The 20117-nt window shown below is 35.0% G+C and overlaps 1 protein-coding gene across 1 annotated transcript; it reads right to left on the bottom strand.

The window, feature by feature from the left end:
* Window positions 1-277: 277 nt before the first annotated feature.
* LOC145008478 (uncharacterized) lies at window positions 278-1655 on the bottom strand. The gene is made up of 3 exons (XM_078967079.1): window positions 1479-1655; window positions 944-1017; window positions 278-848 (listed from the first exon to the last, which is right to left on the bottom strand). Exons 1-3 carry the CDS (start codon window positions 1540-1542, stop codon window positions 648-650), a joined length of 339 nt encoding a protein of 112 aa, XP_078823205.1. The 5' UTR covers window positions 1543-1655; the 3' UTR covers window positions 278-647.
* Between the last annotated feature and the right edge of the window lie 18462 nt (window positions 1656-20117).

Below are 20117 nucleotides of genomic sequence, written 5' to 3' on the forward strand. Positions count from 1 at the left end.
TGGATTATGTATTTATTAGTATAACTTTTATTGATAATTGTTTAGATATAGTAGATTATTTCCGCAAAAAAAACTAATTGATAGGTGTGGGTAAACTGCTAGTATATATATATATATATATATATATATATATATATATATATATATATATATATATATATATATATATATATATATATATATATATATATATATATATATATATATATATATATACCCGGTATTTTCATCAACATGAACAAAACAAGAAAGAACAAAAAGATTCTTAGGCCTTAGCTAATATTAAATAATCACTTTATTTCCGTTCACCTCATTTAATATCTTCACAGATTTATCACAAAAAGCCTACAAAGCTCACGAAGGGCTTATGGTTCTAAACTTAAAAAATATTAATAACATTAATCTAAAACTAATTCTATATGATAATAACATAATGTAATATGTACATAACCTTTTCTTCCTAATCGTGAATACCTAATTTACCTATCACAAATTAAAAGGATATTATTCAGTTATGAACAAATTACTGAAATATGAAGAATGTTGCCTTTGCTCCTTGACGTCTTCTCGAAACTTGGTTGATCTACCTTCATATTTCGTTACATAGACTTCCAAAAAACACTGAAATTTATTCATTTTTTGTAACCTTAATTGTGTATCGGAGGTTTTCTCCTAGCTGGAGAATAATCCATCCCAGCTAAGTCTACAATATCTGCATAGCCTGGTGGGTTGGCTTCTGTCTTTTCGTATTTCAAGTGTTTTGATGATAAACTAACAGCAAGATTATCTTCGGTAGATTTGTTTCCCAATTTCAGTTCATGACCTTTGTTTTCTTCATTGTTGTGCTTCTGAAAATGAAAATCAAATTTATGTTATTAAAATTAGGAAATTTTATTAATTTGTTTTTGTCTACAAAATGTGAAGATTTTGGCAGATGACCAACCTTGTAAGTGATGGTGCTAACACTTGTTGTAGTACTAGAGGAGATGGTTTCTGTCATAAGTTTTCTATTTATTCCTGCATACAAATAAGCATAGGAAACAAGCTTTAGAATACCATTGGGTTATTACAAAAAACGGGGTATTTGCTAGTGATTCGGATGCATAACAATTAGATAATAAAAAGATATGTTGACATTGCATAATGCAGAAACTTTGAAAGTGAATTCTAACTAAGAAAATTTAGAAAATATTTCTTGATCCTTCATAGAAAAAAAAAAAAAAAAAAAAAAAAAAAAAACTATTTAAACATATCTTTATCTAAAATTCGTTTTCGTGTAATGGCCTATAAAATGCGCTAACTACATATTTCCTTGTTTATGGAAATTACATTAACTTTACCGTTGGGTTGATCACAAAAAAATAAAAAAATTAACCACTAATTAGCTGGGTGAAATACTTTTTAAATATGACTACCAGATAGTTTATATGTAACTATATATGTATATGTGTGTATAGATGCTTGTTGTTGAAACATACCTTGAGCTTGTTCATAAAGGAGAGTGGAGAGAAATAAAAGGATGATCACCAGAAAGAGCTTCATTGAGTTTAGATATGACTCACTTTCTCGACTTGAATGGTCAAAAGAGGAGACTATCTCAACTTATTTATACACAAGGTTATGGAGGCTTTCCTTTTGTTGTAATTTCCTTCTTCTACCCTTCAAGTACTTGTATAGTTGCATGCTTATTTAATACATATGTGAGTTGGTTATGGGAGGGTCGAGGGGTGTTGAATGAGAAGGTCCATGTGGAAAGAAGGGACAAAACTGTCTATACAAAAAGTTGGCTCTCATTTTCTTGGAAGATAGATCTCTCTTTGTCAGCAAAACATTACAATAAATATATGTTTTTTAATGTAAACACGGAAAAGTAATAATTTATCTCGTATTAATAAATATCTCAAAATAGTTAAACTTCACAGTGATGTGTATTACAAATTTCATGCTTAAAAGCGTATGAACATAATGTAAAAATATAATCCATGCTTATAAATGAGTAGAAACGATAAGTAGAAACTCCAACCTTTAACGTTTTCCAAATTTTATGATCTTTCAGTTTTGATTCAATTCTATTATTAATGTGAATCGCATGAAATCAAGGATTTAAATCCATCATGTGTTATCTTAGTAAGTAAATCCCAATTGCATTTTTTTACTTTTAAATTCCAAAATTTGACCTAACCTATAAACCTTAAAAGCTACTATTGAATCATACAATCTTTGTCTGAATTTAGAAGGTCTTAAAACACTTTTTGTTTTTGTCCTGCATCTTTTAAAAATCACAAATAAATTATAACTTTTAAGCATAAACATAACCCATCAAATATTGTTTTTTGATGAATTGGTAACATGCTTTTATCATATCGTCCCATAAAAAAGATGCTTTTAATTTATGCTTATTTGTCTCCCTCATTTTCCATCTTGAATCATATCAAATATTGGCTGCTAGCTAGTCTTTTGATGTGCCGATATAGAGCCCTTTTGATGGTCCCTTTTCATATATTATAACCATTTTCGTCATGAAGCTCATCTACTCAATTACCTCTTTATTTCTGTATGATTTATTAAATCTCATGGGACATACCTCAATTTGAAGGGTGTGTGGTCCTTGATCATGGGGTAGTCTTGTTGTTTTGGGAAACTGGAAAGACCAACCACTTTACCCTTTCCATCCCCACAATTGACAATAGCATGTCATAATATTTTCGAGGTATGTTTTATTTTGTTTATGGCTTTGTATGACATGTATATACATTTATTGTTAAAAGATATAATTGAAACAAATGTTGGATTAACTTGTATTTGGGTTTGTGAAGATTAATGACGTTATTTCAAAATCTCAAATTTATCTTTATATAACTATATAAAATGTTGTTATGGCGGATAGTATACTAAAAGTGATTACTATTATTCATTCATTCATATGATTTGAGTTCCAATATATATTACCTCATATAGGTCATAAATTGACCATGGTGCCCTCGGTTGTATATACACATATACATGTACACACATAAAAGTATAATAAGTATATATATATATATATATATATATATATATATATATATATATATATATATACACTTGGTCTTCATGAATATACGTATAAATATATTTGAGCCCACCTTATATGATTATGTCTGATTGTATGGCATTTATTAGCAAACAGGGTAGATGGAACAGTTGGAGATATAAAACGAATAGAGCCATTCTTCATCCATCATTTCCTTGCCAGTACCAATCACGGATCGTACCCAACACAAAAGGACTAGATATGACCATTCTATTCTACCATTTTTAACTTTAATATTTTACCTAAGTTTAACTTCCCTTTGAAAATGGACAAAAAGTACCTCGTCATCTTGTTAGGTCCACGTATTTGTACTCTTATAATTATACGATTCATGTGTTTTATCACGTGTAGCCTTTCAGTGAGATGCAAAGATATTTGAGGCAACACTACTTGATTGGTGTTTAATCGTCAAAATTATTAGAAATCAGTCAAAAATGAAAATAAAAAAAGGTAAACATAATCCCTAATTATCCTCATAAATTGGTCCCGTTGTCTAACATTTTTTGGGAGATGAATCATATTGTCTCCAGAACAAGAAACTTGATGCAGAGACATAAACAACACCATATCGACGATCCATATTTAACTCGTTTCGAGCCCATCACGTAGCGGTAGATCCGAACACTAGAATTAATATTTTGGGGTATACAAAATATAATGTTCAACCTCATTTATTGAATTATGCACCTCAACTGTTAGAATCTTATCACATTACAAAATATACTTAATAGTATGGCTGCAAATGAATCAAATTCGATCTTAATATGGCTTGGGCATCACTTAACGGAGGTATTCGGTCAAGTTCAACTCAATTTGATAGCTATCATAAGCAGTGACCGATCTTTGACCAAAATTGTTCTATAATAATAACATAGTGAAAATAATAAAAGATAACAACATTATGGAATTTTAGGGTTTTTAACTTTTTTTTTTAGAAAAAAATAATGCCACGCATCAAAGGATTTACTACGGTGGATATATTTGTAATGTTGAAGAGCAGTGGTTAAAATATTGAATTTGGTTGACCCATTTCGATGTATTTTTGTGAGGTTGTTTTAGATGCCGTGAGATTTAGTATAACTAGCTCTTACCTCACGTCATTTTCTACACCATTGTAGGTCCAATATTCATCCATTTCCATTTGCCATTAGAAGTGTGCTAGAATGCGGTTCGAAAATGTCGACCCGTATTGGGCACTACCCTTCTTCTCATCTACAGATATAAAAATCCAAGCAAACGTTAACACTGATTCCTCATCTTCGGTCCAATTTCTACCACCTATTTTTCCTTTTGTTTTTTTTTTCTTCTAGATGGTTGTGGTTGAGTTTCCATACCATTTTGTTGTCATGGCCATGAAGAGGTTAGGGTTGACAATGTTGAAATTGTAAAGATAAAAAAATTGGTTAGATGTTTGGTAAGGGTTTTGTTGGTGGAAGTAATTTTGTTGAAATGATTATTGGAAAAGGGTGGTTGTTGAATAGGTGAGGACTGCAGCATGTTCATAAACCCGATGATTCAAAGTGTGGGTATCAGTGAAGTATTGTATTAAGGTTGTATGTGTCGGTGGGTTTGTAACACCATAAATTTTCAAACAAAATTTTTGATTTTCAAACACAATAAAACACATGTCACATTTTCTCAAAAGTCTCAAGTATCAAATATTAATACATATTTCAAAATTGTTTATCACGAATCCAGGATCCACTAAAAATATAACTCTAGCTCAGGTGTGTGTATAATCAAACTAGTGCCTTCCCGCGATCCTCGGAAGTACCTGAAACACATAACAAAGTATGCACAAAGTTTAGTGAGTTCTCCAAAACACCACACACAACTCATTAGTCACTCGAGGCTATAACTCAATAAGACCCTCGGGTCAATGTGTCTCAGTGAGACCCTTCGGTCTCATAACTCGGTGTGGACCCTCCGGTCCTGTCTCGGTGGGAACCCTTCGATCCCACAACTCAGGTTGGACCCTCCGATCCGATCTCAATAAACACAAAATATAACATATATATCACACAGGCAAAAAGCATAATATCCCATAACTCACTAAGCACATAAGACCCTCCGGTCACATAAATATAACAACTCTAGGTAAAGTATAGTGAGAAGACTCACCTCGTAAGCTAGCAAGTAAAAGTCTCGTACTCGGAAATCTCGAACTAGCCTCCGCCTAACACACAGGATAATTATTTCTAATTAATACTTTACTCATACTCAAATACACCAAAGGTTGTTCTCTCTTTCTCTCTAACTCTTGGAATGGGTAAAATACCATTTTACCACTCCAAGGTCTCCATTACTCATGTTTACCAAACCCTAAAGTCAACATAAGTCAAGCTCGAGTCAACATTCCAAGTTTGACCTGACTTGTCGAGTGCACTCATGTGACTCGTCGAGTCCACTCTTTCCTTATAAGTTACGTGAAGGTCCAGCTCATCGAGTTAACCCCTAATTCGCCGAGCTATCGTATTGCGCAGCTCATCGGGACAAACCCTAACTGACTCGTCGAGTCATCTCATCGACTCGGTGAGTCCATTCAGACTCATTTCATATTCAGACGATTTCAAGGCAGAAAACCCTCCCATACTCTTGATCTAAACTCTCAAGGCTCGATTATCACGTAAAGCCATGAGTGTTACGTTCATGCATGGCACTTAGGGCTTGAAATGCCAAGAACATACTCTATTAAGGATTTTTAACTCAAAGGCTCTATTATGGCTGAATAAAGCAGGGACATTTGGACTCTAGGGACCTCACAAGGTCGTGATCTGATGTCCAAATCTCTATGTGTACTTAATACACTCAAAGTCCCAATATTAGATTAAAAAAAACGCCTTAAACTCCAATATTATGAGATCTACTCAACAAAATGAGAAAGGGATGAACTTTTCACCTTTCACAGAAGCTCTTGGACTAATAACAACAAATCTAGCAGACCCTTTTTGTTCCTTGCTTGAAATCCTTTTCTTCTCTTCCAAAGATGCACTAAAATACTCAATATTAGCTTAAATTCTCTGTATTAGCTCAAAGGGCGGTTAGGGTTTCTCTAAGTGAAGGTAAGGAGCTGGTGAGCTGCAAATGGCGCTATAAGTGTCCTTAAATAGGCCCTAAACCCAGGGATTTAGGGTCTAACCTTAAAGCGTCTACTCAACGAGTCGACTCCCTGACTCGTCAAGTAGATCATTAATCCCACGTGGGCAAATGCGAATCTACTCGATAAGTTGTAGTACCAACTCGTCGAGTTGCTTAATAGTCCCCAAAAATAAATAAATAAATAATATACCTAGGAGTCCGGATGTTACAATTTTCCCCCAATAAAATCAAACTTCTCCCTCGAAGTCATGCTCCGGAAATAGCTCAGGGTACTGCTCACGCATCTCGAATTTCGGCTCCCAAGTCAACTCAGACACTCTCTGATGTTTCCATTGAACCTGAACCAGGGGCACCTCCTTATTCCTCAAAACTTTCACATTTCGATCCAAGATCACAATCGGTCTCTCAATATAATTCAGGCTCGCATCCACCTGAATGTCCTCTAATGGCACCATGCCGTCTCATCAGCTACACACTTCCTCAACTGAGACACGTGGAAGGTGTTATGGATCTGACTCAACTCTACAGATAGCTCCAACCGATATGCTACCTTACCCACTCTAGCGGTTATTCGGAAATGACCAATGTATCGGGGCCCCAGCTTGCCCCGTTTCCTGAATCAGACAACTCCAAATCAAGTTTTCGTAAAACAAGGATTGGTCAAAAATGAAACTTCTGAATTAACGTTGGTTTGGGTTTTTAAATATGTTTAAACAAAACTGTGATCATAAAATTATTTTGGGATTACAAAACAAAGATTTTTCCTGTACAATCGAAATTCTCACATGGACCCAAGTTGGTTTGGGTTTTTAAATATGTTTAAATTCTGCAGGTTATGCAGGAGGAGCAGTACAATTTGGAATGGTACATTGATAACAGCTGTTCTCATCACATGACAGGAAGAAAATCAAAATTGAAAGAGTTTCAGACTTTGAAAGATGGAGGAATACTAAAATATGAAAATAATGCAACTAGAGAAATTAAGGGATTTGGCATGATAACGAATGGAGAATTCACAATTCGGAAGGTAGGTTATGATGAAGGCTTACAACACAATCTAATTATCATTTTTGAATTAGTTGTAGGTACAAGTCTCGAAGTATATATTGATGAAGAAGGTTCAAAAATCATAGAAAAGAAATCTAAAACTATTCTTCTAAAGTCAAAAAAGGAAGGAGAAATGTATCCTCTCAATCTAAATCTGATCCAAGGGAAACCATCTATCTGTTGAACTTCAAAGATATCAATAAGATCGTGATTAGTGAACTTGTTTGTGGAATTCCTCTTCTGAAATTTCAAAAGGTACATTGGAAGTAATACCAGAAACAGGCACTCTTCTATTATGAATACCAAGATCATTGAACCACTGGAATTAATGCATATTGATCTTTGTGGTCCATCAACTATCGAAAGCATTGGTGATAACAAATACATTTTGGTTATTGTTGATGATTTTTCTCAATTTAGTTGGGTATTCTTTCTTACACATAAATCTGACACGACTCAAAAGCTGGTTGATTTCATCAAGCAAGTTGAACTACAATTGCAAAAGCCAGTTTGGAAATTTCGAAGTGATAACAGTTCAGAATTCAAAAATCATGCATTTCAAGAATTCTTGACAAGCAAAGGAATATATCACAATTTCTCTTCGCCTTATACTCCACAACAGAACGGTGTAGTTGAAAGATGAAATCATGCTCTCTTTGAAGCTGCGAGGACAATGCTCTCATTTGTGAATCTTCCATTATATATTTGCGTTCATGTTATTGCCACTACTTGTTTTATTCAGAATTGCTCTTAAATTAACAAACGATTTCTGGTTACTCCATATGGGTGACATCCCCAAAATCTGGGCTAGAAAAGACCAATTTCATTTATGCTTTTTAAAATAATTCAGAGTAAATCCTTTTTATTTAAAAGAGTTGCGGAATTTGTTCCCAAAAACAGAATATGATACCAATTGTTAGAACAATGTTCTATCAGGATCGTATGATTCTAAGCAAAATATAAATAAGAACGTAATGAAGAACACAAGTATTTCACTGAATATGTCGAATGATTAATGCAAAGATACCCCAGAAGAGCTCGATAAAGAACTTCAATCTGTAGAGGTATATTAGGGTTACAAGAATCAACGTAATCGACTATTCTATATTATACGCATACATGCATGCATATATTTATACTAAAACCCTAACAGCTTATCTAGATAAAAGGAAACTATTCTAGATAACTACGGATGGACATCCCCAATCCGATTACAAAACAAAAAGCCCAAGACGCAACACAAAAATACTTAACAAATATTTATCAAAGCATGTCAACAAGAGATGAATTTTCATTATATAATAAAAACTCGAGATGTCATGTTCCGATACAGACCATAAAGCATAAACGATAACATTACAATTCATTCCACAAATATATACATATACAGACTTGTTAACAAAACAACTTGATGATTCATCCATCTTATGCCCTTGCGCAACTACCTGTAATACGAATAAACTGAGTGGGTCAGGCTTAGGAGCCTGATGAGCATATAGGGTTTTCAACCCATAATAAATAATTATATTTAATTTCACCAACCAACAATAACCCGATTACTCATTCCCGTTATCCTCACTTTATGTCCCTAAAACAACATCTATCTCAAGGGACCTAATCTAGGATTTTCATCGGGACGAACATTACTGCTAAGGGGTTTCCTCAACAATAGATATCCTAAAGGCAACCATGAGGGCGATAGAGTACACCGGTGAACACATCGTTCACAACACCTACAGGTTATGAACCTGCTAGCGTTCCACTGGACTGTCTAGAAAGAGTCTGTGGTCATCATCCATACTCCGCTAGATGACTAGGTCAACATCAACAACATCGAGGCCTCTTATCTGTTTATCATACATCAACTATCTACCCATGTTCTACCCAATATTTTAGTAGATAAAAATATATATTTTTATACATAGTTTAAAACCAGTATAGCATGTTCAATCAATACATATTCCATATAACAGATGAGGCACACACACATAACATGTATTTCATAGAGAATAAATCAAATCTATGAGATAAAAGAATGTGAATATACATTCACACATATAACAACAAAATATATACATAACACGTATTTTATATAAAATACTTCATAATTATGCGTTTGAAGAAAATAACTACACACTCACTTGATCAGAAGATGATCGGACAACACTACGACTTGCAGAAGTAATATTTTTCAGTAGATTTGGAAGACCTTCACAAAAACTGGGCTCCTTGCGGGCAGAGCTTCGGCTAAGGAAATGCACTTCTCGGGATCTTCGGGGCTTCGTGAAAGACCCCAACTTTAGTATTTATGAAAGACCAAAACTTTCATACTATTTCAAAAAAAATTCTTAAGTTACTTCCTCAAAACATGCTACATGCATATTTATAAAACAATATTTTATATTGATAAAGTGATTACAAAAGATTGGATACAAACCGACTAAGTTTTATTACATTTCATGTCTACCCATGAATCTACTATTCATATACATACATGAACATTAAAATATAGAGAAATACTATTAACTATTCTAAATCTTTCAGCAGTATAAAACTATATTGGATACTCATCACCTGTAATTGTTAAATATTGAGAGGGATAAGCGATAATGCTTAGTGAATTCAATAAATAGATACAATATAATCTTATGCCTTATATATACCAATATGACATAAGCAAAAGGGAACAAGAACAACAATAGCATATGCATATCATATGTCACGCTTTCAATATCAACTCAAGATTTGATTCAAAAATTTACGATCAATGAGACATAACAATTTCAATACTTGATATGCATCAATAAAGCTTTGGCCCAAACGGCACAAAAGACATATAATTTCTTATTATCAATATGATAGATTTCAGGTTTTCACGCCCTGTTTAGCATTTCAGTAGATTTCAGGTTTTGACGCCCTGTTTTACATTTCAGTAGATTTCAGGTTTTCACGCCCTGTTTAGCATTTCGGTAGATTTCAGGTTTTCACGCCCTGTTTAATCTTCTGCCAATGCCATTTAAATATAAGTCATTCACTTACGGGGAATATGCTCTACATGTCCAGAAGCTTCGTACCATTACCAATGTGAATCTAAGTCTTTTCACTGATCACATGGTCAAAGGTATTACTTTTGCTATCAAAATAGCAGAATAAAAAATAATACGGAAAATTAACTCAGAATAATAACACTGAGAAGCACATAGCACATATAACACATAACATACAATTGTTCCTATATATTGAATTCACTTTAAATTAACCGGGGGTTAAAATAGTAATTTGGACAACACTTCGGCTTTAAATATGACTTTCTATGTTGAAAACCAGGAGCTTAATTGAAAACCGGGCTCTGCGAAGGTAGGGCTTCAAAACCGAAAAGATAATTTCCAGGATTCTCGGGAGCTTCGGGACGTGTTTCGGGTGCTAAAATTGATATTGGGGCTTCGGGGAAAGTCAAAATATGAATATATGGAATTAGGGTGAAAAAGTGTCAAATTTTCAAATTTACCCGGGAAGGCTCGCAGCCTCCCTTTATATAGGGTCGAGGGTTCGATCCTTGTGGCTGAGAAGTGTCCACGTCGCAGTTGCGAGGTTCAGTCAGGAGGTAGAAGACGTGGCTCATGCGAGCTTCGGACATTTGGCAGGAGAAGCGAAGGCCACGAGGCCGCTGCAAGGCTCGGACGTGGCATCAGGAGAACGAAGCATGTGGCTCGCATGCGAGAGGGGGCGGAGGTGGCGAAGCGAGGCTTGGACACGCATGTGACACGTGTCGCTATTCGGACGTGCCACAACTCCGGTGACGCACCTGCTTCGTGCGACGTGACGTGGCGGGTACTGTTCATGCGAGATTTCTCGGAAATTGAGCCATAAACTTATAAAATCCATAATTTTCGCATAAAAGCTCCGCTTTTGACATTCTTTATATGAACGGGTAGCTAAAATTACGCTCTACAACTTTCGTTTAGACTTTGTCGGCTAATATTGACTTTATTTTTAATATTATTATTTTAACAGACTGGGATAGGAAAATCCGTTAAAAATTCATAACTTCTTCATCCGACATCTGTTTTCGTCAGACTTTTTACCGTTGTACTACAAATGACGAGACCTTCGATTCTCATTTAGGATGTATTGGTCAAATATCGCTCGATCTAAAATTCGAGTTTTTAGCTGTCTACTACCAAGTTGAAACTTCGAAAAATCATAACTTCCTCATACGAAGTTAGATTTTGGCGTTCTTTTATCGAATTTCTCGGTTTAACGAATACTACGACTTTCATTTAGATCACTAAGGCTAAAAACTAGTTTATCAAAAAGTCACTTTTTAGGTCATTCGGCGTCGTGTCGGTTTTATCGCGGATCTTCGATTGGTCATAACTTCTTCGTTATAACTCGGATTTCGATGAGGTTTTCGCCTACAAGTTTCTAACGAGATGATTTACAACTTTCAATAATAAAATTTTACTTATTTAAAATTTTATATATTCGCTAAATTTCACTATTTGGCTTTTAATTGGAATCTCATAAGACTTCCAATATTTTCTGAGTGATTCTAAACATAGTATTACTTCCTTTCTATTAAAACCCATCTGTTAGAACTCAACACTTAATTTCACATAGTATTTCACAATTTTATTCATTACAAAACACGAATTCAAAACGTGTATGTTACAAATACCTCCTCCTTTTGAGGATTTCGTCCCCGAAATTACATCGGTTAAAATAAATGGGGATATTTTGCTTTTATCTCATTCTTATTCTCCCAAGTATAGTTTGGGCCTCAATGGTGTTTCCGCTTGAGAAGCACCAACTTCACTTCTTTATTACGTAGATTAGTCGTTCTTTCATTTATGATTTTTTCTACTTAACTTATTATCCAGTTTCACCTCGGATAATAGAACCATTTCATCATAGATAGCTCACATGAAACACTTCATGAATATCTGTCAAATATTCAGGCAATTCCAAGTAGTATGCTTGCTTACCAATTGTTCTTTCTTCCATAGTAGAATAACGTCTTTTTATGAAATACCTTTAGTATTACTAAATCATCCACCCGGAATTCTATGGGTCGTCTCCTCTTTTATGCATAGGACATTTGTCGATCCTGGGCTGCTTTCATTCTTTTTCGGCAAAATTTGTATCTTGGCAGTGATGTATTCAATCATTTCAGATCCTCCAAAGATCTTTTGTCCTAGATCACGCCAACATATTTGAGTATGACATTTATGCTTATATAGTACTTTATATACCTTTAGTATATTTTCTACTATTTGGATTGCTCTCTTCTTCTGATCATTTGTATGAGGATGATAAATTGTGTTGGGAGTAAATCGAGATCCCAATTCACTTTTCATACTCACCCAAAAGTGAGAAGTGAAGCGAGTATCACGATCAGAAAAAAAAAATCTTTATTGGCACACCATGTCTCATGATGATTTCGTCTAAGTAACATACGAGTATTTCTCTAGTGGATTCGTTTCACGTGTGGCGAGAATATATACATTCTTCATCAGCCGGTTGATAATCAAATAAGGCACAAAAGAATCTGAGGCATTGAAATCAAATAAGATGTGAGTAGATCTAGAGTTTACGAGAAAATTACTAGTCACAACATTCGAGTTTTAACTTACTTCCTTTGTGGTAATCTAAAATGTATGATATTTAACTTTTTAATTTGCCAAACGATTGTCAAACTCTTCAAACTTATTAATTACTAGCGGTGCTCAAACCTGCACCCGCTCATCATTCTCTATTGGGATTTCGATCCTAATCTTTGAGTTAAAACTCAATTCTCATTGCAGACTCCTGCTCCTTCTTGGTTTATAGAATAAACCCAATATAAGGTCTTTACTTTTGCTATATCGAATGGTCATATTCTAATGACCTTTGATTTTATCTTGCACAAGACACATAACGATCAAAACTCTTGTATTAGAATCAGATCAAATAAATCAAGCTGATAGAATAGCGAAAACAAAAAGAGTTTGATCAACACGTGGATGCTTAAGAATAGAAAGAATAACACCACGTATCTCTAATTCATGCTTTGGGTATACACATCTTTTAGCTTTTGGCACCTCCTCCTTTTTAGTTGGAGTACTTTTTGATTGTTGAACGGAAACTTGACTCCCCGCCATTTGACTAGTAAGAGTAGGGCCGATACATTTCTTGTGGCCAGTAACACCACATAGCAAGTCACATCTCTGGCTAATGATTGCTCAATCCTTTAATGAAGATCGTTATATTTCTATCGACTACCTCGACCATTTACTTCTTCAATAATCCTAATGAAGTTTTATCACTATATAAGACATGGTTCTCTGAACCAATCAACTCCTTTCGCGGATTTATACTAATCGGACTCGATTCTTTATGACATTAAGATTTGAACGATAATTATCTTCTTAGTCATTACCGAAACGAAGGTAACAACACACATGAATAAAACGAAATCATTTACTAGCTTCTTGGTAACCTTGTGACTTTTCCTGATCTAAGTGTAAGTCCTATGCTTCCAGTAGTATAGGCCTCTACTACTATTCACACCTACTCATACTCGTCCCAAGTATTGTCTCGTAGTTCTCAAGTCACCATTCAAAAGTTTTCACAAAGCAACTTATCACACATGAATGTGTTTAAACAAATACATACAACAGTTTCTCCTAGACTCAACTAGGGTTTTCACGTTTCTATCAAACATATATTGGACTACCTATACTTGCTTTTTAGGATTCTTCTCATGCATATGCTCGATTTAATATATCCTAATACTTCTCCATAGGTCAATAGAAATTTTACTTCCATTTCTTCATATTAATTATTTCTTGAGTAGTGTCTACTCTACAAGACACACTATTCCAAAATTTACTTTAGCAGCATGGAGACAAATGGTCTTCTACTACCTGCATCATCTTCTAACTCATGCAATCCATGATGCACATTTTTTCCTTTCATTATTCTTCCTTGACATCGTTATTCTTGTATCTGAGTAAGTCTAAGTCTACTCCATAGGAGTCTATCCTAAGAAGTCTGCATCTTAGCTGCATCTCAGCAAGCTCTACTAGCTTCAACTTGGTTCTCTATCATTCCTGACTACAACATCTCTTCTCATACGATACTATGGGTGTATTTCTTCTTCAATTAAGCATTCCGCCTTACTTAAACAAGTAAGTTTCTTAACCATTTACCACTAAATGACTCAATTCACCATCCAAATCTTATATGTTAAAGTCGGCTTAACATGCAATGGAACTTCTATAAGGATGGGATAGAAGTCAATCATCACTTAGTATTATTAAATACTAAGTCTGAACATCTTTTATAGGGTTACTACTCGAACTACATACTACATCACAAGGTCTTGGCCTATTGAGTCTGAAAAAACTTCATTAGCCTTTCCTTTGATCTTCATTTAATTCTTCTAATCTTGTACCACATCAATTGAGATACTATTGAAGTATTGATCGCCATCTTCGGTTCTTCCGACTCTCTAAACAATCACTGCTTCAATCTGAACAGTGGTAGAACAACTTCGTGGATTTGCACCAACACATTTATCTTGCCCAAACGTGTTTCAAACGCACATCATTCTTCCAAAGATGTTATTATATATCAAACATACTTTAAATGTATATTACCACTCTATTGGCATTAATACACTTATTACAATAACAATTCATATTTATTATTTTACGATATCTCGCGATCGTTTATTTATAAACTTATCTATGTCAACTATCATAAGTCTCTTTATCACTTCGAAAAATTCTATTATGAAAATTCTTAAAATTTTCTAAACCAAGGTCAGCAACAAACCTTAAGCTTTCTCAAATAATAGCAATTATAGATAAGCACCTTAAGGCATGCTATATTCATTTATCATTTAGCACATATTAGAATATAAGGCATATCTCATCTCAATATTCTAGTGCTTGACTCCATTAGGTATTCAACCTAAAATATACCAGATACATATCGTACCATTTTCACTTAACAATTCTTGTTTAAGCTTAGAAATTCTGAAAATTCCTAGTTCACTTAAACTAATTTTCTAAAAATTCTGAAGTAACTTAATATCTTAGAATACTACGGTTTATCATTACCCAATCCCCTACTTACGTATTTCCTATGGTTTGTATCCATATATTTATTATGAATTTGTTCATATATTGAACTTCCAATAGTTTAAGTCTAAATACCAATCTGTGGAATTTAGTTCACTTAAACCACTGCTCTGATACCATGATTGAAAGACCCCAACTTTCGTATTTATGAAAGACCCAAACTTTCATACTATTTCAAAAAAATTTCTTAAGTTACTTCCTCAAAACATGCTACATGCATATTTATAAAACAATATTTTATATTGATAAAGTGATTACAAAAGATTAGATACAAACCGACTAAGTTTTATTACATTTCATGTCTACCCAGGAATCTACTATTCATATACGTACATGAACATTAAAATACAGAGAACTACTATTAATTATTCTAAATCTTTCACCAGTATAAAACTATATTGGATACTCATCACCTGCAATTGTTAAATATTGAGAGGGATAAGCGATAACGCTTAGTGAATTCAATAAATAGATACAATATAATCTTATGCCTTATATATACCAATATGACATAAGCAAAAGGGAACAAGAACAACAATAGCATATGCGTATCATATGTCACGCTTTCAATATCAACTCAAGATTTGATTCAAAGATTTACGATCAATGAGACATAACAATTTCAATACTTGATATGCATCACTAAAGCTTTGGCCCAAACGGTACAGAAGACATAATTTCTGATTATCAATATGATAAATTTCACGTTTTCATGCCCTGTTTAGCATTTCGGTAGATTTCAGGTTTTGACGCCCTGTTTTACATTTCAGTAGATTTCAGGTTTTCACGCCCTGTTTAGCATTTCGGTAGATTTCAGGTTTTCACGCCCTGTTTAATCTTCTGCCAATGTCATTTAAATATAAGTCATTCACTTACAGGGAATATGCTCTACATGGCCAGAGGCTTCGTACCATTACCAATGTGAATCTAAGTCTTTTCACTGATCACATGGTCAAAGGTATTACTTTTGCTATCAAAATAGCAGAATAAAAATAACACGGAAAATTACTCGGAATAATAACACTGAGAAGCACATAGCACATATAACACATAACATACAATTGTTCCTATATATTGAATTCACCTTAAATTAACCGGGGGTTAAAATAGTAATTTGGGCAACACTTCGGCTTTAAATATGACTTTCTATGTTGAAAACCGGGAGCTTAATTGAAAACCGGGCTCTGCGAAGGTAGGGCTTCAAAACCAAAAACATTAAATTTCCAAGCTTCTCGGGAGCTTCGGGACGTGTTTCAGGTGCTAAAATTGATACCGGGGCTTCGGGGAAAGTTAAAATAGTGAATATATGGAATTAGGGTGAAAAAGTGTCAAATTTTCAAAGTTACCCAGGAAGGCTCGCAGCCTCCCTTTATATAGGGCCGAGGGTTCGGTCCTTGTGGCTGAGAAGAGTCCACGTTGCAACTGCGAGGTTCGGTCAGGAGGGAGAAGACGTGGCTCATGCGAGCTTCGGGCATTTGGCAGGAGAAGTGAAGGACACGAGGCCGCTGCGAGGCTAGGACGTGGCATCAGGAGAACGAAGCACGTGGCTCGCATGCGAGAGGGGGTGGTGGTGGTGAAGCGAGACCCGGACACGTGTGCGACATGCGTCGCTCTACGGACGTGCCACGACTCCGGTGACGCACCTGCTTCGTGCTAGGTGATGTGGCCGGTACTATTCATGCGAGATTTCTCATAAATTGAGCCCCGAACTTCTAAAATCTATAATTTTCGCATACAAGCTCCATTTTTGACGTTCTTTATACGCACACATAGCTAAAGTTACGCTCTACAAGTTTCGTTTAGACTTCATCGGCTAATTTTGACTTTATTTTTAATATTATTATTTTTAACAGACCGGGATAGGAAAATCCGTTAAAAATTCATAACTTCTTCATCCGACATCCGTTTTCGTCAGACTTTTTATCGTTGTACTACAAATGACGAGATCTTCGATTCTCGTTTAGGATGTATCGGTCAAATATCGCTCGATCTAAAATTCGAGTTTTTAGCTGTCTACTACTAAGTTGAAACTTCGGAAAATCATAACTTCGTCATACGAAGTTAGATTTTGGCGTTCTTTTTATCCAATTTCTCGGTTTAATGAATACTACGACTTTCATTTAGATCACTAAGGCTAAAAATTAGTTTATCAAAAACTCACTTTTTACATTATTCGCCGTCGTGTCGGTTTTGTCGCGGATCTTCGATTGGTCATAACTTCTTCGTTATAACTCGGATTTCGACGAGGTTTTCGCCTACAAGTTTCTAACGTGATGATTTACAACTTTCAATAATAAAATTTTACTTATTTAAAATTTTATATTTTCGCTAAATTTCACTATTTGGCTTTTAATTAAAATCTCATAAGACTTCCAATATTTTCTGAGTGATTCTAAACATAGTTTTACTTCATTTCTAGTAAAAACCATATGTTAGAACTCAACACTCAATTTCACATAGTATTTCACAATTTTATTCATTACAAAACACGAATTCAAAACGTGTATGTTACACTTCGGGACTTGCTTCGGGGCTCGGGATTAATACCAAGGCTTTGAGATATTTCTTGCACGAAAAACGATGCAAAAACGCGACAAAAAGGGAAGAAATGAGCAAAGAAATAAGGCAACCTCGCACCCATTATATAGGGGTTGGATTCACGATTTACGCTGGGCGTAATGGGGATAAGATAGATGACTCCCCACACCCCTTTGGATAATATCGGATATCTTATATTTAAAATAAATACCGAAATTATTAAATAAACTTCAAAAATTCATATCTTCCTCATACGAACTTCGTTTTCGACGTTCTTTATATCCCCACATAGGTGAGACTACGCTCTACAACTTTCATTTAGACTTCGTCGGCTAATTCTGAATTTATTTTTGTTATTTATTTTTAGTAGGCCAGGACAAGAAAACTCCGTTATAAATTCATAACTTCTTCATCCAACGTCCGTTTTCGCCTATCTTTTCACCGTTTTACTACAATTAACAAGATCTTTGATCCTTGTTTAGATTGTTTCGGCTAAAAACCGCTCAGTCTTAAATCGAGTATTCGAGCTACATACTACTAAGTCGAAACTTCGAAAAATCATAACTTCCTCATACGACGTCAGATTTGGGCATTCTTTATATGCACACTCTCGGTTTAACGAACTCTACAACATTCGTTTAGATCACTAGGCTAAATATCGCTCTAACATAAATTCACTTTTACGTCATTCAGTGTCGTGTCGGTTCTATCGCGAAACTTCGACAGATCATAACTTCTTCGTTATAACCTGGATTTCGGCATTCTTTATATATTCGGAAACCTCATTTCAACTACTACAACATTATCCATAGATATCGAGCTTATATAACATTTCATTTTGACGCTTATTTTTATTCTTAATTCAATTAAGTCATACAGTTAAGCACAAAACACATAATACTCAAATAATACACTTCTATTATTTCAAAATGGGTTACAAAGGTTAACCTAGACTATTGTATCAACATTAATGACAAGCCCAGAAACACAGGCATTACAATTCTCTGCATCTTAGAATGATTTCGTCCCCAGAGTCACACATCAACAAATAAATGCGGGTAGCGACTCATCATGTCACTCTCAATCTCCCAGGTGAGATTTGGCCCATTCGTGTGTTTCAATCGGACAAGCACTAACTCGACCATCTTGCGTCGCAATTTCTTAGTCTTTCGGTCAACGATTGCCTATGGTTCTTCAATAAATGTTTTGTTCTCATCGATTCTCAACTCTGAAAGTGGAATCATGTCAGGAACTTCTCCCGTGAACTTCCTCAAATAACACACATGGAAAGTGTTATGAATTCCATTCAGTTCTTTTGGTAGTTCGAGCTTGTAAGCTTGGTTCCCAATCCTCTGAAGAACTTTAAACGGTCCAATAAACCTTGAACTTAATTTTCCCCTTTTTCCAAATCCTATAAGTCCCTTCCACGGCGAGACTTTAAGCAAAACCGAATCTCCAACTTCAAAAGTCATCTGTCTTCGCTTGTTGTCAGCATAGCTCTTTTGACGATCCCGGGCTACTAACATTCTTTCCCTAATTATTTTCAACTTTTCAGCTGTTTGATAGACTATCTCCGGTCCCATAAACTGCTTTTCCCCAGCCTCAATCCAACAAGACGGCATACGACACTTCTGTACGTACAAAGATTGATAAGGTGCCATCTTTATGCTCGAGTGGAAACTATTATTGTAGGAAAATTCTACCAAAGGTAAATGTTCATCCCAATTACCTTGGAATTCCAGGGTACATGCTTTCAGCATATCTTCAAGTGTTTGTATCATCCGTTCGATTTGACCATCAGTCTGTGGATGGTAAGCTGTACTTAAACACAACTTGGTACCATTTTCCTCTTGTAGACTTTTCCAAAATCGTGAGGTGAAACGGCTCTCACGATCTGACACAATCATTAACGAAACACCGTGAAGCCTTACAATTTCCTTCACATAAGAATTCGCAAGCTTTTCCATAGACCATTTCTCCTTGGCTACTATGAAATGCGCACTCTTAGTGAATTGATCCAACGACCACCCAAATCATGTCGTGACCACTTTTAGTTCTGGGTTGTTTAGTGACAAAATCCATAGTAATGTCTTCCCATTTACCCATAGGCACAAGTAAAGTTTCTAAACTCCCGTATGGTTTTTGATGTTGTGTCTTGACTCTAGCACAAGTCACACACTCGGCCACATACTTTGCAACATCAAGCTTTATCGTCGGCCACCAGTAGTGGGGTT

Source organism: Lactuca saligna, chromosome 8, assembly GCF_052625555.1.
Source record: "Lactuca saligna cultivar CGN05327 chromosome 8, ASM5262555v1, whole genome shotgun sequence".
NCBI classification, from domain to species: Eukaryota; Viridiplantae; Streptophyta; class Magnoliopsida; order Asterales; family Asteraceae; genus Lactuca; species Lactuca saligna.